At 43.5% G+C, this 26,909-nt stretch overlaps 1 protein-coding gene across 1 annotated transcript; it reads left to right on the forward strand.

Annotated features, from left to right (window-relative positions):
* The first annotated feature begins 289 nt into the window (after positions 1-289).
* METAP1 (methionyl aminopeptidase 1) lies at positions 290-25,384 on the forward strand. Its single transcript, XM_083398479.1, has 11 exons — positions 290-1,203; positions 6,851-6,902; positions 8,562-8,674; positions 10,140-10,200; positions 11,717-11,808; positions 13,702-13,785; positions 15,668-15,806; positions 19,511-19,642; positions 20,503-20,646; positions 22,109-22,174; positions 23,091-25,384. The coding sequence occupies exons 1-11, from the start codon at positions 748-750 to the stop codon at positions 23,252-23,254; spliced, it is 1,503 nt and encodes a 500-aa protein (XP_083254605.1). The 5' UTR covers positions 290-747; the 3' UTR covers positions 23,255-25,384.
* The last annotated feature ends 1,525 nt before the right edge of the window (positions 25,385-26,909 follow it).

A 26,909-nucleotide genomic window follows, 5' to 3' on the forward strand; every position in this document is an offset into this window, starting at 1 on the left:
TTCTATACACCGTTTTGATTTTGTTTTTTAAACACTCTCACGCTTTTTGCATTAATAAAACAGCAAAAACAACACTGTTTACAACAAGCATGCACACGATCCAGCCAAAACAAAGCACTTTTAATCAAGTGTCAATGATTTTAATGGGAAAGTGTGCATAATACTGAATATATTGGTGAAAATAACACAGCGAAATGCATTGCATTGGGGGAAACTGCTTTCAAAAAAAGTGCACATTAGTCAAAACTGCACATAAAAACGTGTGCACTAACGTGCTGGTGAAATTTCTTTTTCTTTTTTTAATTGCAAATTGCTGCAAAACGCGGAGAAGTGAATATAAGATGGGGGGGGGGGCAATGAAATGGACAGATCTTACACTGGGGCTCTTTCCTGAAGCATCATCCCATGGACAGTCGACCCTCCCACCCGCTTTAGCCTTTCCTGCCCTCAAATCTGTACAACTCCCACCGCAGCCCTTCTTTTCTCAATACCACCACTACTCCGCTGCCAGAACCTGGAGAAGAAAACACGTCCAGCAACCCGACCTTTTCTTCCACCATCAAACTTACACGTTGAAAGGCCCCCTTCGGGGATCCGAACAGGATCCCTAGTGCTTACATTCGGGAGCGAGAGGCGCCGGGGCGCACACGACTCGGGAGTTCAGCCTCGGAGCTACGCGTGTCTGTGGAAGGGAAAGGCACTCTGCCCATGCCCAGAGGCACGCCCTCAGGATCGCCCCTGGGCTGAATGCACCCGGACACGAAGAAAAGGAGGGAGGCATATATATATATATATTTGCAACCGAGACTGACTGAAATGACGACGGCTCGGCCTACCCCGTCCCACTCCCGCCCTGCTCCAACCACACACCCACACACCCCGCCTTTTGTCGGCCTGCTCCGCTCTCGCCCAGCCGCCGGAGGAAGCGCCTACCCAGAGCGGGCAAGCGAAGGCAGGGCCGGGCCTGGAGCTCCTCCCCGTTTCAGTCAGCGGAGAGTTCCGCCTTTCCCTCCTCCCTTTCCCGGTTTGCCGCCGCCTGGCTGGGCCGCTCTTGTGGCGGCGGCGGCGGTGGCTCCTCCAGCGAGCAGCATGGCGGCCGTGGAGGCCCGGGTGTGCGAGACGTCGGGCTGCAGCAGCGAGGCCAAGCTGCAGTGCCCCACCTGCATCAAGCTGGGCATCCAGGGCTCCTACTTCTGCTCGCAGGTAAGCCCTTGCTGCTGCTGCCCGCGCGCGAGACGGAGGCGCGCGGGCTGCTGCTGCTGCTCCTCCTCCCAGCCCCAAGACACGGGCTGGCCGGCGTTCCCACGTTCCCTACCCGCTGAGGGAAAGCACGGCTGCTGCCCGCCTTCCCACAGTTTCCTGGGAGGGGGGTTTTTATGGCCGCGAATGGCTACCAGAGCTCCCGCCGCAGCTCCTCCCGTCCTCCCCGAAAAGCAGGTGGCGCATAAGGGCTGGGCCCGTCCCCAGGCAGACGGAGCACGTTTTTTACTCGGAAGTAGCTTCCCAGGGGCCTGCTCCCGAGCCCCCTTTGCAAGCAGGACTCTCTCTCTCTCTGCCTCTCAAGTTTGCCTCCTTACGCCCCGTCCCCACTTCTCTCTTGGGTGCCCTGGCAAAGGTCTGAACCACACAGACACGGGTTTTAGTATTTGCTTGTTTCCATGCTCTCTGTCGGTTTCCTTCCCGCCCTCCCCCCCCCCGGCAAGAATAGCGCCCTCCTGTTGTGGCCCTGGGTTTCTTAAACAGGTCGAAATGGAGAGGTGGGGAAGGAGCTGGGTTTGGGGGCCCCCATTCTGGACCAGGGGAGCCTACGGAGCACCGCTGCCTCCTGCTGCAAACAGGCCACAGAAATGCTGAAGCGGTTCTTCCTTTTGTGTGTCCCCCGTTCTGTGTTTCCATGTGCAACAGCTGTTTTTATCTATTTCAGCTCTGTCATCAAGATTTGCAGGGCATTTTTCGGAGAGAAAGGGGCTGGGTATGATGGCTGTGTGTGTTTTCTCCCCAGCCTATCTACAAGTAATTGTTTCGGTGCTTTAGACATTTTATTTTTATTGCAGAGTGGATTTCGCTTCAGGTTTGTGCTCCAGAAACGATATAGAGAAGTCTGGTTTTTTGGCGGTACTGTTTGTGCACAGTGTGTTTCGGCGTGAGGTTTTATCGGAGCCAGGCCTCAGTCCTGGAACTATTTTACTTTTTTATTGTCTCACTTAGTCCTAGAACATAATTGAGAAAGGTGACTCTGAGCATGTGTGGGGAACATTACTTTCATCATTTATTTGCATGCATAGGTTTGCAGTTTGTCTGACTTGTGAGGTTTTCAGTCAGTTTGAACTGTGGCACCTTTATTTTTCAGAAGCAAGCCAGTTTCTGCCCATATATGGGTTAGAAGTGTGCTTTGTCTTAGATATCTAGGGTATCTGCCTCATGGGAAATGTAATCATTGAGATTGACACACAGCCTCTTAACTAAAATTTCAAAGATTCACACTTGATGATTGGCTTTGAAATTGTACTGTGCTAAAAGTTTCATGGGTTAATTATTTAACATGCATCATGTGGAGTTGTTTCTTTGGCCATGTGACACAGCTGTCTTCCTGGTTATATTCATATAGTTGACTTTGCAGATTTTAGTCCTTCGGAGCTAAATTTCTTGGAAATAATGAAATACGGTGTAGTCTGATGTTGACTGACTGTATTTCCTAATATGCTGATTTCAGGAATCGGTAATTATAAATGTGATAATAATAGATTTCCCCCCTCTTAAAAGAAATGTAGAATGCATGAAGTCTTGCAAACCCCAAATCACTCAGTCTCTCAAATCTCAATGGCATTTCCATTGATTAAAAGAAACACAAACAATATAAAGTGCCCAAAGACACAAACAGTAAAATATTTTTGTTGTGCCTTGTATTATTATAATTACACACAGAGCAAGAGGTGTGATAAAACAATATTTTAAAAGAGAAGTACTTGAGTCCTGGAGATATAAGCTTACTACTTACCACTTAATTTCTGGGGTTAGAAATATATCAGCGCTGTGTTCAGCTATCTCTGAATCTTCATGCTGCAACATAATACTATCCTAAGAGTTGAGAGTTCTAAAAAGACAGTTACTGCAACTTAGTGTTGCCATTCTAGTTTCTCAGGCTCCTAAAAGCTCTGAGTGATAAGAGCGGTATCAGTTTACAGTGACCTTTAATACATTGAAAGGCCGATAGGAATCTTCAGTGTGTTTTGATTTAAAAATGACTAAATTTTGCACCAAAACAACTAAAAGAGCACCAGGTGGAAGAGTAACATTAATAAGATAGAAATGTGAGGATGCAAGTCAGACAATTTATCCGAAGAACATAAGAAGTTGGCCTGCTGGATCCAGCATCCTGTTCTCATATTGGCCAAACAGATGCCTGTGCTCTGGCCAAACAGACAGCGCTCTGCCTACCTGCAGTTCTCAGCAATCCAGAGGCACAATTACCAGTAATTCTCCATTTAGACCATTATTGTCTGCACTGTGACGACAGCTCTCCAAGGTCTCAGGCAGAGACCTTTCTCTTTACTAGTGGATGCTTAGAATTGGGAATACTAGGGATTGGACTGGGACTATTTTTTTTTTAATCACCAACCAGACAAAAGAAGCAAAACTTGAAAGATGTCTCTCTCTTCACACTACGTGAATGAACATTAAAATGGTAAACATGAGTGTAAAATGATGCAGTTTGGGACAGAAACCCTCCAGTATCACATACACGCAGATGGGATCTGAGCTTATACCTTCTATTTGTGTGTGAATAGCTATATAATCAAGGATACTCGTACCTCAACGTTAGATGTAGGCAGTGATACAGCAGCATCATATGCTCCCAGACCAGCCAGTTTGAGATAGACTAGATCAGCCTTTGTGAACCTGGTGCCCTCCAGATGTTTTTGATTACTTCTATCAGCCATAGTCAGCATGGCTGTACTGAAACTGATCTAGTTCATTCAGTGGTGCTCTGAGTTCAGTTTTTCACGTGCCAATTCTCATCCACCTACATGAGACTGATCTGCTCAGTGTCCACGCTTGGAAGGTTGTACTTAGAACCCCGGTCTGCCAGGTCCAACCTGCTATTCAACCCATTGGCTCCGAATGATCGAAGCCTGTGTTTTGAATCATAAACTTTACAAAAACACGAGTCCATGCTGTAATGGGCAGACATAGGCTTGTGCAGATCTACTTCGTTTTTATTACTATAACCCAAAGATCTACCAACCAGAGCCAGTTAGTTATAATGAAAGGACAGGGTGCATCCAAGCACATGATAAATTTTGTTTTCAGTACCAGACCACAGTCATTTACGATATATAGTTAAGTTATTCATATACCACTTTTCAGGCAAACCCCCACAAGCTGTTTGCATTGAATTATTATAGAATCAAAGAATTGTAGAGTTGGAAGAGGGACCCCCAAGGGTCATCGAGTTAATCCCCCTGCAATGCTGGAATCACAACCAAGACATGTATGACAGATGGCCTCCCAACCTCTGCTTAAAACCCCCCAGTGAAGGAGCGTCCACCACCTTCCAAGGGAGTCCGTTCTACTGTCACACAGCTCTTACTGTTGGAGTGATTAAAAGTAAAAGTAGCATCATTTCCGCTTTGTAAGGGTAGTTGGCCCATTTGGAAGAGCTGCAAAGTTTGCAGTGGTAACTTATGTTGGATCAGCTCTCGCTGACACAAGAATGCCCATTTACGAAGGTTGGGAAACTGGTAGCAATGCCTTCATGAGTTAGACACCACAAGAACAGAAAATCTCATCTGGTAAACGAAGTGGTAGGAGATGACTCATCCCTTGTGTTATGTTTGAAAACAGCCTGCGGAAGGACCTTGAGTTAATCCAATCCAGCATTATTTTTCAGTGGGATAGGGATGAGTTGCATCTGCTCTTTTATATATCATGTTTTTGCTCTTGCTTTTACACTTGTTTTTAATGTGTGTTTTTTTGTAAGTCTCCCAAGCTTATCTTTCTAATAAATAAAACGGTAATACAAAAACAATCCTGCTGCTGGTAAAAGCGGTCCTCTTGTCTTTTAACGCACTGCTGGTAAACAGAAACGTAGGACATTTTTTTAGGACATGAACGTTTTTTGCGTGTGACTGGCGGACTGTATTCTTGGCACCCACATTATACATGGGTCTGTATTGACCTCCCTGCCACACAATGCAGGAATAGATTGTAGCCACTGTCTTAAAATGTTAGGAGCATAGTCCAAAAAGAGCAAAGGGAACGTCCAGCCTTTTTATTAGTTGGTACTGCTTCTGTGTGAAACAGGCTCCACTGCTGCTTCATGTTTAGTTCTGTTAAAGATTGTGAGAGCAGCTTTAAGGAAGTTGCCTTATTTCTTACTGGAAATTATTCTGGCGTGCATAACAATGCTAATATGGTTCCTTCATCATATCTGGAACTCCAGAGTCCTCCTGATCGCCCACAGTGGGGACAGATTCTGTATTTTTCTATAGCCGGGAGGGGATGAGTGTGACAAAAAAGGGAAGGTTTTTGAGTAAAGAAAATACGAGTAATTTTGACTATCGCTGTCTTGGCAGCTGAACTATTGTTTTCAAGGTTGTGCGCAGAGCTGGAGATGAATCTTCGCAGGCAAATGATGCTTGTTTGTTTTTTGAGGGTGATTAAAAAAGAGGACAAAAACAAGCCTTTGGCTTTATTTATTTATTTATTTATTAAATTTATATACCACCCTTCATCTGAATATCACAAGGTGGTTCCCATTGAAGTGAATTCCCTTAGTTGTCTAAACAAGTTTATGGATGATAACAGGAGTGGGCTGCGCTTCTGTCTCAATTCAAGGGTTGCAGTGTGTGTTACGTTAATCTGTGTGAAGACACCAGTGTGGGGAAGTAGAGGGCCTGGGGGGGAAAACCAGCCAAAAGGTGCAAATCCCTCTCTTTATCAGTAGCTAATTGGTGTCCTTGAGCTTAGCCTTGAGCTAGCTGAAGCTGCTTCTGGAGTAGCAAATAAACAAAATGGAAAATCCCATTACTTTTCTTACAAGAATAGGAAAATGGGACAGTTTCACTATAACATGATAACTGCTGGTGAAATAATCACATTTGCTCTTGGTAATTACATAGCGGGAGATGTTCACTTGATTCAAAATGGCTTCTTGTGCAAGTTTGACCCCTTTTGGAAGAGGTGGGCATGGCGAATGGAAGCATATAAACAATTAGATTTGGTGTTGGTGCTAGACTTGGATTTTGCAGCTGGTATGTGAGGCTTGGGGAGGGGTGGCACCTGGAGACAGGAGAGGAAACAGGGAAGCATCCTTACAACAGTCTGCAGAGGGAGTTAAGGGATTGCGGAGCTGGCAGTGGTGCAATCTCCACCCATAACATGGCTGATTACTTGTTTGGTGCTATGAAAATATTGTTCAGGGTGGATTACCATCAACGTAATAATGGGGAAGCATGGAGTACTAAGAAGGTTCTCCTCACCTGTGCCATTGGTCCTTTTGCCATGGAGTTACTCTTCTGTAATCCTCTGGGAATTGTATCTCTGTGATGGGAACAGGGGTCTCCTAATAGCTCACAGCGCTCTTAAAAACTATGTTCCCCACGATTCTTTGGGGGAACCCATGAACTGTTAAAATGGTATCATAGTGGTTTAAATGTGTGATGCATATGTGACCTCTCCAATTAACATACTGTGTTTGAACTGAAATTGGATTTCTTAATGATGTAAACATACTCCTGTCTACTTTATAGTCTATGTCTTGTAGCTTGCAGAACTACTTCGTATGATTTAAATATATTGCAAAGCATTGTTAACTTTATACCACTTGCCTTTTTCTTTTTTCTTTAAGGAGTGTTTTAAGGGAAGCTGGGCTACTCACAAGTTGCTACACAAGAAAGCAAGTAAGAAAATACGTTTGCTTTTATCGTACTCTTTTGTCGCCCTGACATGCACAGAGTTATAGGGGGTGGGGAGGGGAGGGTTGTAAGCCATTTAATCCAGCCCCTTGTTCAGTGCAGTTGTTCCATTGTTAAAGCATTCCAGATGGCTTTCCAGCATTTGCTTGAAGACCTTCAGCAACAGAGAGCCTGGTCCCCTTTAGGTAATCTGTCCCACTGTGAACTGCTCTTTCTGTTAAGATGTTTATCTTCATGTTCAACCAAAATCTACCCTCCTGTATCTCAAGACCATTAGATAGGGAGAGAAAAGTTCTGTTAGTGTCAACTTAAGGCCAGTGTGAAGATGGGTGCTCCTTTATTAGGCAGTACTTTCCAAGTCCCTCCCAATTCTCATTAGATACGTCCAACTCTCAAGAGGCTGTGATCTACTCCCAGTAAAAAATAATTGGCAGTGATCAACCCATTGTCATTGGAGGGAGGAGGAGCCGAAGTTGTTGCTTTTTTTTAGGGGAGGGTTGGGCAGAGTTGTTGAGCTTTTGTTAGGGGGCATTGCACAGAGTTGCTGAGCTTTTTGGGTGGGGTGATGCGACAAACCGCTCACCAACAAGGACACCAATGTAGATCACACGCAGCGCTAAACGGAATACTACTTCCGCTTTCTGCGTTCCAAAACGTTTGGTGCAACGCCAAAGGAGGGACATAGCGCCGGGAGTAATGTCCCAGTGATCGACCACGGTCACACAGGCGATTGACCTGTAGATCGCGATCAACCGGTTGGACATAACTTGACTATACCACTTCAAACTGCAGGTATAGACTTGCATGTGATTGCATGCAACTCCATACAGCACACATTCCCATCACATTCTCTCCAAACAAGAAGCTAGGTGTTGTGGGGAGAAAGGGCTTTCGATTAACCTTTTCCCTGATGTGCTTCCTTTCTATGTACAATAATTTTTTTTGTTTACTTTGTTATTTGTTTGGATGGGCGTTCAGTTACATGTGAGGCTATCCTTGTCTGAAGCGGTGTAGCTCGGACGCTGGTTTGAGACTTTAGTTCCTTTCCCCCCAAAAAAGCTTCTGTTTATTTTCCGAGTCTTCCATGCACTCAATCTTACCCAGTTGTGAGTGGGTGTGTTACTGGAGTTTTGACTTTTTTGTTTCTTAACCATTGCTGTTCTTCACCACATCAGAAGTTGTTTCTAAATAGCTGGGAATGCTGTTGGAATATTATTAATGGCCAATGTGGTTGAGAGAAGATGATGCAAATAAAAGCACAGAAAGTGAACAGAAAGTCAGTGGCACTTGTGGAAGCCATAAACTTTCAAATAATGGTTCTGTGTTTGCTGCCATTAGTGACAAGGTTGAAGGATTTGATCTGTGTTCTGGTTGTAGTTGCAATCTTGAAATCTAGGTTAGGTTGCTTATGTATCATATCTTAATCCAGTTTCAGGAGCCTTTTAACAAAAAAAAAAAAAATTAGATTGGATCTGGATTTCAAGGAGAAAGCAAGCTTAAAAAGACCTAAAGGAAGAGTTATGAATATACTTCTCAAATTCCTTTTTGGCAGATATTCCTTCTGGGTTTTTTAATGAAGTTGGTTGTCTTATAATTATAGCATTATTTTGTAATTTTGTTTTGTTGGGATATTTTTTTTTACAGAGGATGAAAAAGCAAAGCGGGAGGTTTCTGCCTGGACTGTAGATGGTGACATTAACACAGATCCCTGGGCTGGCTATCGATATACTGGAAAACTTAGGCCACATTATCCACTGGTAAGTAGCTGAAATAACTGAAATGGTGTATCACTTTTAAATCCTGCTGGTGATCAAACTGCAGTAAGAAAATTTCTTAGCAATTATGCTGCCCAGTTGGAAAAATGGTAATAGAACTGTAATTTTGTAAGACACTTACACAATTCCGGTTGTTAGGTTTTCAGGGGACAATATGTAGCAAAAAAAAAAAGTAAAGGCACTATCATAAATTAGAAGACAGCATTAGGAGAGTATAAATTAATCCTACGGAAGGAGGACAAAGGAAAGGAAGGGGGCGGTCAAATCAATTTTAGCTGGATATTCAATAATTTAATAGTCATCCTCTCATGCTCCATTCCCCAGCCCACAGGTATCTTTCAGCCTGCAAATGGCTGAGCCTATACTGCTAAGCAGCAGAGCAGTTTGATGTGAGTAGATCTGATTTGGCAACACTTATTGGTCCTCTAGTACTAAGAACCTCAAAGTGTGTCGTGGGATTTGGTGCATATAGCTCATTTTGTGTTGGAGAAGGTGGAATGGGACAAAGCAGGGAGACAGAACCAGAAAGCTTGCGGAATGTATGTATGTGGGACATGAGTTTAAATACAAAGTTGGCTAGCAGGTAACTCTGCTCTTGCCTTTGTGCACTGAATGCTCTATGGAAGAGGGTTTTCATTCTGTAGTAGTGGGAGATGAAATTCATCTGGTGTTTCAGTTTTTGAAGAAACACTTGATAATACAGTGGTACCTCGGGTTACATACGCTTCAGGTTACATATGCTTCAGGTTACAGACTCCGCTAACCCAGAAATAGTGCTTCAGGTTAAAAACTTTGCTTCAGGATAAAAACACTAATTGCTCCGGCAGTGTGGCAGCAGCAGCAGGAGGCCCCATTAGCTAAAGTGGTGCTTCAGGTTAAATACAGTTTCAGGTTAAGAACGGACCTCCGGAATGAATTAAGTACTTAACCCGAGGTACCACTGTAAAGGGTAATCAGTCCCCTCTGCAGTAGATCTGATTAATGTAACAACAAGCATCATCATTTTGGGGTTTCCCCAAAAGCAGTGTCCTGTGATTTCTTTGCTCAGAAATTATTATTGTTTATTAAATATCTATACTGCCCTTTGTCAAAAGATCACAGGGCAGTTTACAATATAAAAACACAAAAATACAAACCATAATAACAAACAAAAATAATAACTACTTCTTATTAAATAAATTCCTCACTTGGTTGGTTTGCATTATTAAGATATAGTTTCTGAAACTATAGTTTGTTTGTTTGTTTGTCCAAACTCTGCTCAGCTTAACTATGGTTTGTTTACTACCAAAAATCTGACTCTATAATCTGAAGCCATGGTTTTATTGTTGGGGAATAAATCTTGTTTTGTTTGGTGTTTTGTTATGTTATAAGCTCTTGGCTTTAAACAGTGGATATCAGATAGGCTATAAATATAAATACATTGAAATCCCAATTGTGCTTTATTTAGATGCCAACAAGACCTGTGCCGAGTTACATTCAAAGGCCGGATTATGCTGATCACCCGCTAGGTAATTGCAGATACAGAACAATTCTCACTTTTCAAACTTGCGTTTGATTTAGGCTATATTAATTTTCTTTCAGAATGGATTTGTCTCAGATGGGTTTATCAAAAGCTAAGCTTATTTTTAGCAACCAGTTCCTTTAGAAAACAAGGCTTCAAAAAGCACTTAAAACCCCCAGTGAAGGTCTCAAACCGTGATGTTTCTTGAATCCCCAAATCTAGCATTGACTCTATGCTCTCACTGGATAGCAGAAATTTAGTATATAGCAGCAGTCCATGCTGTTTCAGCCACAGTTTCTAGCTAGAGAACTGTGTCAAATGAATTGCTTGGGGAAAAGGTAAGTTCGGGGAGAGGTTCCCCCCCAAAAAACATGTTTGAATGGCAGCTTGATCCATTAAAAGTGGGGTATCACATGGGGTATGCAAGGGAACTATAGCCCCCTCAGACATCCCCTTTAATGCTCACCAATACTCTCGGCTTTTTTCTTAAATATGTGGAGAGGGTTTGACTTTTTTGAGGGGGCAGTTTCTGTCTGTGTTCAATTTGTTTGGTGTGTGTGTGTAGAGGTGCTGATTGTTTTCTGGGGTGGGAAGTGGTGAAAGCCTGTACATAATTCTTTGTGCTTCCATGAATTCGTGTACAGTGGTACCTCAGGTTACAGACACTTCAGGTTACAGACTCTGCTAACCCAGAAATAGTACCTTGGGTTAAGAACTTTGCTTCAGGATGAGAACAGAAATCGTGCTCCAGCAGTGCGGCGGTAGCTGGAGGCCCCATTAGCTAAAGTGGTGCTTCAGGTTAAGAACAGTTTCAGGTTAAGAACGGACCTCCAGAACGAATTAAGTACTTAACCTGAGGTACCACTGTATATGTTGCCCACAACAGTTTCCTAGATTTCTAATGTGCTCCCAGGTCCAAAAAAGTTTGGAGACCCCTAAATAATATATATATAAAACATTTATTACTTATACCCTTCCCATCTGACTGGGCCACCCCAGCCACTCTGGGCAGCTCTCAACAGAATATTAAAAACACGATAATACCAAACATTAAAAACTTCCCTAAACAGGGCTGCCTGTCTTCTAAAAGTCAGATAGTTGAGTCATGTTGAGTTTCTGCTAGGCTTTTCTTTCACAATGGGGGGTGCAAATATGGTGGGTGGGTAGTCAAAACGTGAGAATGAGGAAGAAGAAAAGTCACTTTCCCAAGTGCCGTTTGGTATGTGGGTTTTGTGTCCCTTTATATCATAAACATCTTGTCATACATCTCCCCCTGCATACTTTCACCACTAACCCATTGTCAGGCATTTCTCTGCTACTCAAAAGCTAAATGTTAATACTGCCACTCTGGGGGTGTGTGTGTGTGTGTGTGTGCGCTGGGTTTTTTGGGGTATATGTCATTTTACTGCTTCTCTTGAAAAGAGCTATTTCAATTACATTAGCGCAGGTTTCGGGATACGGGAAACTTACATCCGTTAACTAAAAATTATTATGACTAGGTAATAATTGACGTTTCTCTTTAGGCATGTCTGAATCAGAGCAGGCTCTTAAAGGAACTTCTCAGATAAAAATTCTTTCTGCAGAAGATACAGAAGGGATGCGAATAGTGTGTAGGGTAAGTCTATTTTGGAAGATGTTATAATCCCAACAAATCTTAAGAGGGAATAGTTTTTGCATGCTTGTGTGAGTGAAAAGCACAAATAATTTGAGGTGTACCCAAAAAGGTGAAATCTTACCATATGTAATGAATAATGTTGAGCATGATTTCTGGTAAGGTCCATATCTCAAGAGTTGCCAGAATTGCATGGCTTTGTGTATAACAATTTTTTTAACTGTACCCCACATTTCATTTTGTTTTGTCAAGATTTGTACGTGAAATTCTGGTTAATGAATATTTTAGCCAGCATGATGACTTTTTAAATTTAGACACTAATCAAATGTTTTATGCATGCTTTAATATGTTCGTTCTGAACACCCCATGCATTTGAATTAGCAGCATTTATAAAATTTCAGAAGAAGCTACTAAGGTTCAGTTAATTTGTTCTGTTTTATATAAATGGTGGTTACAAAAGCTGTGTGATTGCTGAGTGTCTACCACTTATTTTCTGTCTCCTGGGAGAAAGACTTCATGTGGAGGAAATCACATTTGGTATTGGTCGTCACTTCTCTTATCACAATATAATAATAATAATAATAATAATAATAATAATAATAATAATAATAATAATAATATAATAATAATAATAATTAATAATAATAATTTATTATTTGTACCCCGGCCATCTGGCTGGGTTTCCCCAGCCACTCTGGGCAGCTTCCATAGAAATAAAAAATACAGTAAAATATCACACATTAAAAACTTCCCTGAACAGGGCTGCCTTAAGATGTCTTCTGAATGTCAGGTAGTTATTTATCGCTTTGACATCTAATGGGAGGGTGTTCCACAGGGCGGGCGCCACTACCGAGAAGGCCCTCTGCCTGGTTCCCTGTAGCTCTGCTTCTTGCAATGAGGGAACCGCCAGAAGGCCCTTGGCGCTGGACCTCAGCGTCCGGGCAGAACGATGGGGGTGGAGACGCTCCTTCAGGTATACTGGGCCAAGGCCGTTTAGGGCTTTAAAGGTCAGCACCAACACTTTGAATTGTGCTCAGAAACGTACTGGGAGACAATGTAGGTCTTTCAAGACCGGTGTTATGTGGTCTCGGCGGCCACCCCCAGTCACCAGTCTAGCTGCCGCATTCTGGATTAGTTGTAGTTTCTGAGTCACCTTCAAAGGTAGCCCCACATAGAGCGCATTGCAGTAGTCCAAGCGGGAGATAACTAGAGCATGCACCACTCTGGCGAGACAGTCCGCGGGCAGGTAGGGTATCATCCTGCGTACCAGGTGGAGTTGGTAGACAGCTGCCCTGGATACAGAATTGACCTGCACCTCCATGGACAGCTGTGAGTCCAAAATGACTCCCAGGCTGCGCACCTGGTCCTTCAGGGGCACAGTTACCCTATTCAGGACCAGGGAGTCCTCCACACCACAAGAACTTTTGTCCTGGTTCATGGTCTGTCTTGCCCCATCTGTAGCTTTCAATGAATTAGCAGTGTTCTACTGCATACTTTCTGATTGCTGCTATTTCATTCCTCCTCTGGCGTGGGCAGAATAAACAAACCAGAAAGCCTTGCACATCTTGTAATGTCTGAATGAGGGATCATGGTTTGCCACTTCCTAGGAAACCACAGTCCGTAAACCAGCAACAAACCATTGCTTAGGGTTGGCTAGTGACTATGGCTTAAGGAGCAGCATGGCAGATCCCTGGTTTGGACATAACAGGATGTCAAGGCCTTCTTCATTTGTTTTTCTTGCTCACTCTAGGGGAGAAGCAAAGTGAGAGCTGTCGGCCAAAGTGTAGTAATTCTCTGCTTGTTCATTTGTAACCTCTGATAAGTCGGAAACCCTGACTTGTTATATGTGAATGTGGCCTCTGTCTTGATGATAACTTCTGCTTCTTTGTCTTGCAGCTTGCTAGAGAGGTATTAGATGTTGCTGCCATGATGGTAAAGCCAGGTGTAACTACTGAAGAAATAGACCACGCTGTTCATCTAGTAAGGATACTTCACTGAGCTTCTGGATTTTTGTTTCTGCTGTGCCTTTATAATTGGTATATTTGGTAACACGCTTCCTTGATCTTCCTGTGCAGTTACAACTATACATACTCCATCGCTCAAAGCACGATTTCCATTTCTTAAAGCAACCTGAGAATGCCAAAGGTTCTCCGGTGTCATTTGCTTCCATATCTGTAGCCTCTGACATTCTCTAATGGGCCCAATATAGTATTGTAAAATGTCCTTCCTTGCCCACCTTCTTTTCTACCAAGTTTGCTCTCTAAACAGTAGTTGTAGGATGTGGCATTCTTCTGCCCCGTATGCAACTCTGGCACATCTGCCAGGACATTTCAAGGAGGCTGTAAGCACTAAGGTGCAACTCCACCCATCCTCCCACTGCAGTGGAAATAGTTTTTTAAATTATTAATAGAAGTTATCTCAGCAGGGTTTCAGACTTGCACATTGCTGCATTAAGCGAATGAAATAATTTTAAAGAAAAGTAAAGATTTTAAAAATATGCATAGCATTTAAATGGCGCTGTAGTTCCAGGGGCTTCAGATAAGCTTTTAAAATGTCCTTATAAGGTAAGTCTGTATTATTGTACCTGCATTGAACATAGCTGCCTAATACCAGGTCATATTATAGCCTATGACAGCAGGTCTGGTTCTCAGACAGAGGTCTTTCTACTTCATCCTTTCTTGAAATGGAGATGTTTAGAATTGAACCTGGACCTTTGGTATGCAGAGCTTGTGCTGTGGTCCTTCCCCATGTTGCCTGGTGCTGATAACGCTGAGGTTGCAGGTTCGATCCCTGTATGGGACAGCTGCTGCCAGAGACCAGGCTGAGGAGTGCTGCTCTGATGAGGAATGGTGGGAGCCTCCCCACCCCCCTGCTCCTGACCAAGATCCTGAAGCTGCCCAGGAGCAGTGGGGCAGTATAGATTTGGAACAGTGGTTTGCAGAGGGGCATAGTTCTGAAGGCAAAAGTTGGGAAGAACTGGGGTGGGGAGTGAACAGCAAAGTGAAGACGAACTGGAAGAGAGAGAGAGCCAACAGACTCTCTCTCGATGGAAAGTGTCCAGCCTATCAGTCCAAGGTCACGTAGAGCAGATAAGGTGGCTAAACAAAAAGCACGGTGGTTGTGAGATCAGGTTGCAAGACGGAAATGACTGGGGGGGGGTGTGGAAACCTTAATTGGGAGCACCTTCATTCTGAGAATGGCTGCTCTGTTGATTTTCTGTGATCATTAAAGCCTCTTTAAATGGTAAGGGACTCTCTTCACTTTGTCCTGCTTATCTACGGCCAAAGGGAGGGAGGAAGTCAAGTCCCAGGAGCCTGACAGTTGCATATTTCTGTATTGCAGGGCCTTGGACTAGATGATCCTTAGGTTCCTTCCAACTCTAGAATTTTATGATTCTATGACTTGCCTAAATCTGTCTGGAGTTTGTGGTATGGGGAAGATTTGACTTGGGGACTTGTTGGTTCAGAGCTCAGTCCCTTGGCTCAGTGCACCAGCTCCTGAATTCACAGCCAGGGGCAGATTATTCTCAAAAAACCATTTAGATTCCCCCCCCCCCTTGTGGATATGTTACATGGAAGCATGTAATGTGCATATGAGTCAGACAGCTGTTAATGTAGGGTAGAGTAGCAAGCTGTGTTTCACAGGACTGTTTGGTTAAGAAGACCCCCATGTAATCCAGAAGCTTAGCATAGCACTGAAACATTTGGTCTAGGAAAAGGTTACCAGCCCATTCCTAAATAAATTGACTTGGACATAAGTCATGCTGGTTTGGTGGATCATATTTCCAGATTGTCACACTTAGGCCCCTTGCCTTTGTCCTAACTCCTTTAGAATAATATGAATATTTCAAAATCTCTTTCAGGCTTGCATTGCCAGAAACTGCTATCCTTCCCCGCTGAATTATTATAATTTTCCTAAGTCTTGCTGCACGTCAGTAAATGAAGTGATCTGCCATGGAATCCCAGACAGGCGACGCTTACAAGAGGGTGATATTGTTAATGGTAAGAAAACCGATTAAGTAATTTTAGTATCCTTTTAAAAACTTGGTATGATGTTTGGAAAGATGCCACTAATGAATAGGACTTATATTTGGATTCCCCCCACCCTCCTTGGAAATACAGGTTGGTCTTACTGTTTGTTTGTTTTTTAAATTCTAATGGTGAAACTCATTTCTCTTGCTTAGGTGCATGTAAGTTAAACTGTGAGCTGTGCTGCTGGGGGTGGGCGTGTTCTCCATAAGATAGTTCTTTTTTTCTATCATGCAGAATCAAAGCTGCAAATGAATATTCTATATGGGCTGTGTGAGCTGGGCTCAGGCGCACTGATACCTTTTGCAGCCAGTACTGCTATACATCCTGGTGGATGATAGCACAGCGACCTTAAAGTACCGTACTTCGCACCGTAACACTCAGTCCCCCCCCCCCAAGGTAAAGGGAAATGTGTGTGCGCGTTATGGAGCGAATGGAGGCAGGAGGAGCCACTCTTGCTGGCTGTTCGGCAGCCTCTCTTCCTCCGCTTGGCTTGCTGAGAAGCCGGCAACAGCTGAGTGTCGGGAGACAGCCTCTCTTCCTCCTGTCTGCCTGCTCTATGGCTTTTTGGTGAGGGGGAGAAGGGAAGCCGGCAAGAGCTGCACGCAGCGTGAAAAAGCCAAGGTGGGGAAAGGCAGACGGCCTCTCTTTCTCAGTGTCTGCCTGCTCTATGGCTCTCCCTTACACAAATGTAAGCGGCTCTTACTCTGATTTCTTTACAATGAGCCGGAAGGAGGGACAAAGAGGGCATCCCCTTCCGTCTCTCCCCCAGCACCTCACCGGTAAATTCAAACAAAGCGGCTTACAAGGCTCGTGTCCCTGAGTCTCCTCCTCCTCTTTTTGCTCCGGTTCGAGGCAAGGCAGCTGCACAAATGTGAGTCCCCCCCCCCTCTTCCTTCCTTCCCTCCCTCCCTCTCTCTTCCAACTTCAAAAAATATTGGGGGGACAGCCAGGTAAGCCCCACTCACATACCACAATGGGGGGTAGGGGATGACTCCCTCAAATATTTAATGGGAGGGGGGTGAAGGCACCTAGGCCCATAGGAGTTGGCTGCTTTGCCTAGGACAAATGTGAGCTCTCCATCTCTCTTCCCTCCCTCCCTCCCTCCCTCCCTCCCTCCCTCCCTCCCTCCCTCCCTCCCTCTTCCAACTTCAATAAAATATTGGCGGGGGCAGGTACAGGTAAGCCCCATCTCACAGACTGCAATGATCTCAAGACAAAGTGCATGCACACTGCTACCTTATATGAATGGCAATGCCCATCAGCATGGGGGGAGGATGACTCCCTCAAATATTTAATGGGGGGGGGGGTGAAGGCACCTAGGCCTATAGGAGTTGGCTGCTTTGCCTAGGACAAGTGTGAGCTCCCCCCCCCCCTTTTCCTTCATCACTGTATTGGAGATACCGTACATTACTGACAGTTCCTTCATTTACGTGGTTACAAAGCACGGATCCACATGGATCCTCAGGATTTTTGCACTGGGTCACCCCAAATTCACCATCAGATCACATAGCATGTCCATGGCTACAGCTTGCACCCAAAAAATCACGCACCCACTGTTGCCTGGGGCCGCAGTGGTGCAAAAACGTGGTTGCAAAGCACGGATCCACATGGATCCTCAGGATCTTTGCATTGGGCTACCCCAAACTTACCGTCAGATCACATGTCTGTGGCCACAGCATGAACCACAAAAATCATACATCCACTGTTTCGTTTAGAATTTTTTTTTCTTGTTTTCCTCCTCTAAAAACTATGTGCGTGTTATGGTTGGGAGCGTGTTATAGAGCGAAAAATACGGTAGATGGAGGAAATGTGTGTGGTGGTGGTGGTGTGGGAGGAATTGCAACAGTGCGTTCTAAATATCTTCCAATAGTGGCAGGATATAATTCATTGCATTGCCTGTTGGCTCCCTACCCAAGTACTTTGGCTTTTCAAGTGATTGGTCTTTGCCTTCTTGCACGTCTTCTGAAATCATATTGGAATAAATAATGAGTTGTTCTGGAACTATTGTGGAGTGAGCTCCTTAAAATTTGCCTCCTGAAGTTGGACCCTGCAAAGCTGTGGGTACTAGCCAACAAAATTGTCCCATTAGCCCAAAGACTTCTGCCTGTGCAGTGGGACTTCTTCTTCATGTGTGCTCCTGTCCCTCCCAAAACTGTTCTGGAGGTCTTCTGGAGAAGATTTTGGGGCCGGGGTAGGGCTTGAAGGAGAGGAGGGTTTTGTGTTAATGGAACAACTTCATTGGATGTAACCCTCTGAGCTCAAGCCCCATGAAGTTACCTTATACAGTATGCTTGTCTCTTTACATGGAGGTTCCGTTCCAAGGGTTACATATATGCATGAAAATAGCCTATACCCAAGCCCTTGTAAGCTGCCCCACAGTTAGTGGGATGTGGAGAGTGAGAACTGGCACACTGAGCAGGCTTTGCCCAGCAAGCAAGGCAGAGAGCTTAAATGCTCTTTTTGTGCTTGGTAGGGACGCCGTTGGCGCTGTGGGTTAAACCACAGAGCCTAGGGCTTGCCGATCAGAAGGTCGATGGTTCGAATCCCCACAACGAGGTGAGCTCCCGTTGCTCGGTCCCTGCTCCTGCCAACCTAGCAGTTTGAAAGCACATCAAAGTGCAAGTAGATAAATAGGTACCGTTCTGGCGGGAAGGTAAATGGCGTTTCCTTGTGCTGCTCTGGTTCGCCAGAAGCGGCTTAGTCATGCCGGCCACATGACCCGGAAGCTCCCTCGGCCAGTAAAGTGAGATGAGCGCCGCAACCCCAGAGTCGGTCACAACTGGACCTAATGGTCAGTGATCCCTTTACCTTTACCTAACCCAAGCAGACCTGGTGCAAAAGAGCTTTTATGCTCTCCATCTTGCTTGGGAGTCGATGTGTGCAGTTTCAACCATCTTGCTTTCAGCCGTGTGTGGTTGGAATCGCAGAAGCCAAATGCACGTAAGGTGCAGGCTTATTGTACTGAATCAGACCAGGAGTGTGTCTAGCACAGTGTCCCTTCTGACCAGCAGTGAGACATTTTAAAACAGAAACTGTGGCCAAGTAAACTTATATCAAGTCTCATGAGAGGTCTTTCTGCACTCCCTTTTTAAAAGCTGGAGTTGATTCAGATTGACCCTGGGACATTCTGCATGTAGAGCAAATGCTCTCACAGTGAGCCTATGGCTCTGCTTTTCCACTCTTTGTTTTCATCCCCAGATCCTAGGGCTGTAAGAGGCCTATAGCGTGTCCCATGAAGTTCACCTGTCTCAAAGTAGAATTGTCTCCACATTAACTCCTACAGTTTACGCACATCATAAACCAGGGCATTGCTGTCAAAAGGATTTTTTTATTGACTACAACCGGTTGTTTTTTGCCTTAAAGTCACACCTTCCTTCTCCAGTATGACAATGTTACCCATTCACTCTGACCTGTCTGGGGATGACACAAGTCGATTTGCTGTGTAATCCTTTGCATGCCTCCTTGGAAGCACTGCGTTCATGGGTGCTTACTCCTAAGAAAGTGTGTATAGCCTTAATGTTGTCAGAAAAGCTTCTTAATATAGCTTCTCATTCTCTCTGTACTTGCTGGTTTTATGGCATCTTTCCTCAATATAATCACATTTCTTTTATAATAATTTTAGGGTCTGAAACATGAAATACAGGAAATGCAATGTTTTCTCTTGTTCTTTACAGTGGACATTACTGTTTATCGTAATGGTTATCATGGGGATCTCAATGAGACATTTTATGTTGGGGAAGTTGACGAGGGTGCAAAGAAGCTAGTCCAGACAACATACGAGTGCCTAATGCAAGCCATTGATGCAGGTAAGGGCTGGCTGGAGCCTATGGCTTCATGTCTCATTTTTTCTTTCTTGTTTTATCTCTGACATGCAACTGATAGATATTCTGGGCGCTGTTTCATTATGGAGTGTGCCTTAATCCAAGGTAATGCACTGTGCCAAATCACTGCCAAAAGCTATACCTTCAATGCTACTGAATGGCATACAAAGATCAATCTGGAGTGATTAATTGCAATAAATTGCTTGAATACTCAGGCTTGAATAGACACATTTATGGAGATTCAGCTACAAAAGAGGTGGAGCATCAAGTTCAGGATTTCTTTCTGGATATCTTGATAGCTGCAGTCTGTTTATCTTGTCAGATTACAAAGGGGTGATAAATATTAAATAAACAGAAGTGTTTGAAGGCATACTCTGAAATTTATCAGCTTTAGGCACGCTATAAGCTTTTTGTTTTGATTTTGTTTGTGGGAAAGTCTGCAAATACTTAGTAGGCCAGACAGTGAGCTTTGACAGTTAAACGCATTAAAAAGCGTAGGTTGCACAGATGACTGGAGTTATTTCCCATGAAATGTTTGGCATTTGCAAAGGTTCATTTCTTTATTATTTTTAGCAGTGAAAGCTAGATTGGAAAAGATTAGCAGCAGTTATGTCTGAATGTCAGAATTTAAATCTTGCATTTCTGAAGTATTAGATTAGAATTCCCTCCCTTAGAATACTTTTCTGCCATAAGATCTCCTTTGAGGAGTAGTGTTTGCCTGTTGCTGAATGTTCTGAAGGATCATTTCTGCTGGGCAGAAATACAAATACTAACCTTTGCCTTCATCAATTAGCTGATCCTGTTTGTGTTCATTTTAGTAAAGTAACGTATGACTTATTTTGCAGTGAAACCTGGTGTTCGATATAGAGAGCTGGGAAATATTATACAGAAACATGCTCAAGCCAATGGATTTTCCGTAGTTCGGAGCTACTGCGGGCATGGGATTCATAAGCTTTTCCACACAGCTCCCAATGTGCCACATTATGCCAGTAAGTATGGGCAGTTTCTGCTGCTTCTCAGTTGATAGCAATCATTAAGAATTAACTATTCCATGCACTTCCCCAGACTAAAATAATGAATTCCCACATCCTGTGCGCTGTAGCCATAAAGAGCTTTTGGGGTAAGTTTTACAGAGATAGCAGAGGTACATACTTCACATAGTTCAATTCAGATTGGCACAACAGTGAAAAGTAGCCTCCTTCTCTAACCATTCTTGTGACAGCGATTATCAGCTTAAATATGCCTTATTATAGGTCAGAAGCAAGGCAGTAAGGCAGCCTTCTCTAACCTGGTGTTCTTCAGATGTTTTGGACTCAAACTCCCATCAACTCCAGCCAACATGTCTGTATTTGTTGGGAGTTGGAGTCAAAGATCTATAGTGGGCATTAGGTTAAGGAAGGCTGTAGGAGAGTATTTGCTTTCCATGCAGGGAGCCCCAGTTTCTGTCTCTGCTATTCCCAGTACAAAGGATCTAATGAAACTGCTGCCATTTGAAGCAGACAGAGCTGGGCTAAAGGTCTGCCTGTATGAAGCCGCTATATATTTATTGATATTATTATCATCTCTGTATATTTGAAATGGCATGCAAAGACCGCCAGTTCAACAATAAAAGCAGCAGAACAATTAAGGTTGTTGTTGTTTAAAAAAGAAGAAATCTAATAACCTAAGAGCAGAAAAAGGACAACTTAAAAAAGTGCCATCCCCACTCAAAACCAACAGCAATAAAATTACAAAACAAGTGAGTTGCAGCGGACTTTACTTCTTGTGGAAGGGCAGTCCACAAAGAAACACCACCAGTGAGAAAGGACTCTCCCGAGTTGCCACCCACCTGCTTTACCTGGCTGGGGCATGTCCTCTGTGAGAATGACTTCACAATATTGGCTCCACAATTTGGTCTGTGCTCCTGTATAGACCACACATGTATCTCCTCAAATATAGCTAGAGCCTTGGTCTCAGGAATAATGTGAAATCGTGAGCTGTTTAGCTAAACTGTGGATCATTTTAACATCAGACCCTGAGCCTGCTTCGAAACCATGGTTTCTTTCGGATTTACAAACCAGGATCTGAAACCACAGTTGTGCGGCTGATTTGCAAACCACAGTTTGTGCTAACTGGGACTGGTTGTATTCTGAATTGACAAATGACTTTGGGCCCATTACTTCACCTAAAGAGGCTGCTGCTCCATGGAAATGGGGCAGGAGTGAACTTAAGCTGAGCGTTGAGCAGATGGGAAACCAAAGCAGTCAAGCGATGGTTTGCATGTTGTAAATCAGAACTCAAAAAACCATAGTTTGACCTTTCAACACTTTGGTTGGCACAAACCACAATTTTGTGTTGCATCCCAATCCAGAGGTAGAAACAAAATTTCCATTAAGTTCCCATTACATTTTATCTTGTATCTCTTACTTTCTGCGAACTCTTACACTCTCTTGATCCCTTTTGCCTTTTCAGAAAATAAGGCTGTTGGTGTAATGAAGCCGGGCCATGCGTTTACAATAGAACCAATGATCTGTGAAGGTAATTATGCAGCTGTGGATCTAAGGGATGTTAATTCTGATTGCAGCCATTTTTCTGAATGACTTTTCTTGGTCTCTACTCAGGAAACACCTACAGGGTTAATGCTTCTCAGTGCTTTGTGGCTCACCTATAACTTATTTACTACAACAGCAATTTCCTACTGAGCATTGCTAAATAATGTCTTTGCAGCATGTACTGTATTCCTGGCATTACAACTTGTTCATGTGGGCACAAAGGATTATATCACCTGTAAAGTCATCTAAGTGAAATGTTAGCAGTTCTTAACAAGATCATATGGACAGTCAAATTCTTCCAAAAACATTCCAGGTCCAATTAGACACCAGAAAAGAGCTGCACTGTTGAGCATCATATTTCTTAAAAGACTTTACTTCAAGAGATTCTGAGGTGGTCTTTGGTTTTCTCGACCTTTTACCTAGTGTCTACCTTTTTGTGTAACAATTACATTTCAGAGCATTTTCAGCCATTGTTAACAGATTTGGTAAGGTAGAATCTCCATTCGCCAACCATTTTGCACAATGCAGACTTTAGTTAAATTAAGGAGATAGTTTGTGCTGTATTATTGATTCTTTTATTGGCCATTCTTTTTATACTGGAATCACTTTGATATGCCTCATAGAAAGTGGTTCATAAAATAAATAACGAATAGACAAATGAATGGAAGCAATATGGTGGGATAGTATATTATGAGTGTCAGCAGGATGCCCTAGTCAACAACAAAAATGGAAGTGAATAGAGGAGGCGCAGGAAAAAAAGACACAGGCATCAAGGCTATTTGTACAAATGTAAAAAAACCCCCCAAAACCTAAAATTGCTGATCAAAGACTCCTTTAAAAAATGTATGACGTCCTCCCTCCTTTAAACAAAAAATTCTAAATCTTTGCATTCTTCTCATTAGGTGGGTGGCAAGATGAGACCTGGCCTGATGGCTGGACTGCTGTGACGCGAGACGGGAAGCGTTCCGCCCAGTTTGAACACACACTTCTGATCACAGATACTGGGTGTGACATCCTAACCCGCCGGCTGGATAGCATTCGCCCTCACTTCATGACTCAGTGCTAGTGTAGACCAAGCTGGGAGGCCTGAACCCAAGCATCTCTTCTGCTCTGTACTATGTGTTTCACTAAGAGTACAGTCTAAAAGGGGGGGAATTTATCACCTGTTTTTCTTCTTCTTGACTGTAGGTAGGAGATGCAGCCTTGCATTGAGAGGTTAATGCCGTAGGCTTGAAAAGCAGAGAAGTTTGAGAGCCCCAGTCTCTGCTCTCCTGCCACCCCAACATTGTTTGAACTTTTCTTTTTTTTGCTTCAAATCATTGTCCTTATGGTACCTCATTTCACCCCCTCAGCCGGGCTTCTGTCACTGCCGCCGCTCTCAGTAGCCACACACAGCTTCTTTTCGTGGTGGATGCAAGGATTCAGAAACAAGCCTTTCTGTTTTTACAACACCTGAGAGTTTAAACTTTTTCTTGTTCCAAAGACAACCCTTCCTTAGCTGTTTAAATGGACTGGGCTTTCATCTGTGTGTAATTCAGAGGTGGAATTTTCTACTTGAAAATGTTGAATCGGAATTTTGTTCTGTCTACCCCTCTTCCACCCTGTTGTTACTGTATATGGAAGTATAATATCTGCCTGTTAATTGATGGGCCTGTTTCTCTTTGGCTGGCAATTGCTACAGGTAGTTCTCTGTCTAAGGAGGCTGGGGAGGGACAAAATTACTGAAATGCTGCCCTGTGCAGGTTTTTTTTTTTTTACCAAAACATGGCATCGAGACGGGTAGTGCTTGGCTGCCAATGATGTTCCAAGGTTCGCTTTGAAGCAGCTAGTTTTTAATTTTAGATAAGGAATGAGATTGAAATGGGGAAGAGTTTCTGTTCTCCTGTATGCATTCTAAAGAAGGGCATGTCCCAGAAGTCCAAGACCAATCTCTTCAACAGCTTCTTTCTAATCTGCAGTTCATTTATGTGCCCGTAACCATGGCCAAGTGGTTGCCTGCCATGCAGACCACTTGGTGCATGGTTTCAGTTAATATTACAGAAATTGTGACATGCTACTTTGCTGGATCAATGGCTCTGTGTTTGGATTGCTACTTCTGTTCTGGATACTCCCATTCTGAGATGGCCAAAAAACCACCTCACTGGATTGAAGGAGAGAGATTTCACCAAGTAGTCATGAGAATTGGTCTATATCAAGTGTTCGACTTTGCCCCCCCCCCCCCCGTGCTATCGGACTACAACTCCCATCATTCTCTAAATGATAGTAATAGTAAACAATAGTAATAATAATTCCCAACCACTTTAGCCAATGGGGAGGGATGATGGGGATCCAAGACTGAATACTGTGTCTACAAGAATAGAGAAAAAGTTGCTGATCCTGTTTTTATATTGCAGTCTGACCACCTTTTCATGGCTCTTTGTGGAAATTGTGCGCTACTCCAGCTAGCCACTGCAATTGTTTCACCAAAGCAAATTGTTCTAAGCAAAGATAATGCACTTGAAAGAAGCAAAAATTGGACAGCCCTTGAAATTGCTTGTGTTCTTAGGCCAGGTACAGTACGGGCAATTCTGGCATAATTTATCCTCCCACTTTTTCCGGCGGTAACTTTGTAATACAGATCTGGGAGATACTACTACTGCTGTTGGGGAAGATTTGTTTCGTTGGGCTTAGGCAGTTGCTGCTGAGGCTTCCATTACACAGAGAAAGGTGGTTTTTCAACCACATTTTCTTGCCTAGTGCCCACTCTAACCTTACAATGTTGGGAGTTCAGTAAACTAGTGCAGAGAAATCCGGTCATAAAATCATGGGCACAACATGCCACATTTCTACTCTGGTGTCGGACATCTCGTCAGAAGATTTGCAAGGAGTTCTAAAAGCCCTCAGCATCTTACCCATGTCAACAGCACATAACTTCGGTTCTTTAGACAGCTTAGGGCGGTTGTGACTAAACTCAACAAGAAATTGAAAGAAATCTTTCCCAGAGTGCCTCAGTTTTTTTTTTCTTCCTGAAAGTGTATTGTTGGGACAATGTTTTTCATTCTGTAATGTGTTTAAGAGGCGGTAAAGTGACTCAGAAATGTTACAAGCACTTTGGTGCATGTGCAGAGATTTTAACAAAACAGGCTGCAATATATCTTGAGTGGAGTTAACCAATGTATGCAATACATTTAAGGAGATTAAAAGTCTGGATGGTTGACCCTGGAGTCTATTTTGCCAGTTACTTTTAAGCAGTATAACCTACTTCTCCCTTTTAATCTTCTCCATGATTAAAGGATTGACTTCAGCTCATGGAATTAAACCTAGAGATTCTTCAGGGAAACCATTCAGTGATGATGAAATAGGGTATGTTCAGCCCTGGGCCCAAACTGATCCTACTACATGTGTTTTTTAATGCACATTTTCAATCTGCAAACAAAGTGGAATCAGACATAGTGTTCTTTCCTGAATGGTAGGACAAGCTGGCTCACCCCCGCCCCACAGTAAGACAAGCTGCCTCCTCCCTCATGAATTGCAAGCAGCTCCATAAAGACTTAACGGTGAGAAAATCAACTGGGCAGGGGAGCGGAATGTTCTACATTTTAATCTTGCAGAGCAAACCAACTTTTTGCATATGCAAAATCTTCCCGCTGGTATAGATGCAGCTCTCTGAATAGCCCTGTTCTACCTTTTTAAATATACAAAATCTTAGCTAGAAGCCTGGTAAGTAATTGCTGATTTGGGGTTTGGCTAGCAAAACAACCCATGAAGGTGAAGGCAGGAATTTTTTTTGTGTGAGAGTTTTTCCAGCTCACGCAAGCTTAAACCATAGTTATACAGAATAATGAAATGCAGGACTATATGGCAAATGGTGCTCTGAAACTAGGATTTATTCAGAGTAGAGCCACTGAAATTAAGGAACATGATTTGGGTCCCTTAAATTTCAGTAGATTAATTTGCACATGTAGATTAATTTACCACCCTCGCAAAAGTGGGGGGAAAAGGATGAGATGCAAGTAGAACAGTCTTTCTTCAAAGCTTAAAAGGAGTTAGCAGGAGTTACTGCATTGGGGTGTGTGTCTTAAACCCTCCCCATATATTGTGCTAGTATTAATCCAATAAATGGGAAGCTTGGCATTTTTAAAGAGGGCGCTGCTAAACTTGCCTGCCTTCACTTTGCTATGCTCAGGGACGAGCCTGTTTTGGATACTGGATTCTGAAGAATAGGGGACTTCTTGCTGCAGGGCCTTTTCCAGAATTTTTGATAAGGCAAGAGTACGCAGTTGAAGTAGCCCAGATCAGAGTCCATTTCTCCTGTCAATATTCAATCCTCGTAGACTGAAGTTCTCAAATTGCAGTGGATGATGTCATAGCAACTGCTTTACAAGAAGCCAGATTTGAAATCGAAACCATCAACTTACCCCTATTATGAGAGTTGTAGCCACTCTGGTTCAGGTGCCATTTCAATATGACATCATAGCTGCATTTTTTTTTTTAAAAAGTAAGCTAGTGGGGCAAAGGGGAGACTGCGCTCTGGAGCTCCTGCCACCTGCTATTTCGGGGAGGGGGTACACCTGGCCCCCTGCATAACCCATTTGGCCCCAAGTTTGAAAGCATCTTAGCCACAGACCTGCAAACACTAGCTTCTGTAAGCTGGCAAAAGCTGATCTGTTTCATCTAAAACAAAACCCTTGACATGTCCTGACCTGCAACAAGAGAGTAGCTATTTTTTTTATTGGTAGCAT

This window comes from Podarcis tiliguerta, assembly GCF_965153285.1.
Source record: "Podarcis tiliguerta genome assembly, chromosome: 9".
Lineage (NCBI taxonomy): Eukaryota > Metazoa > Chordata > Lepidosauria > Squamata > Lacertidae > Podarcis > Podarcis tiliguerta.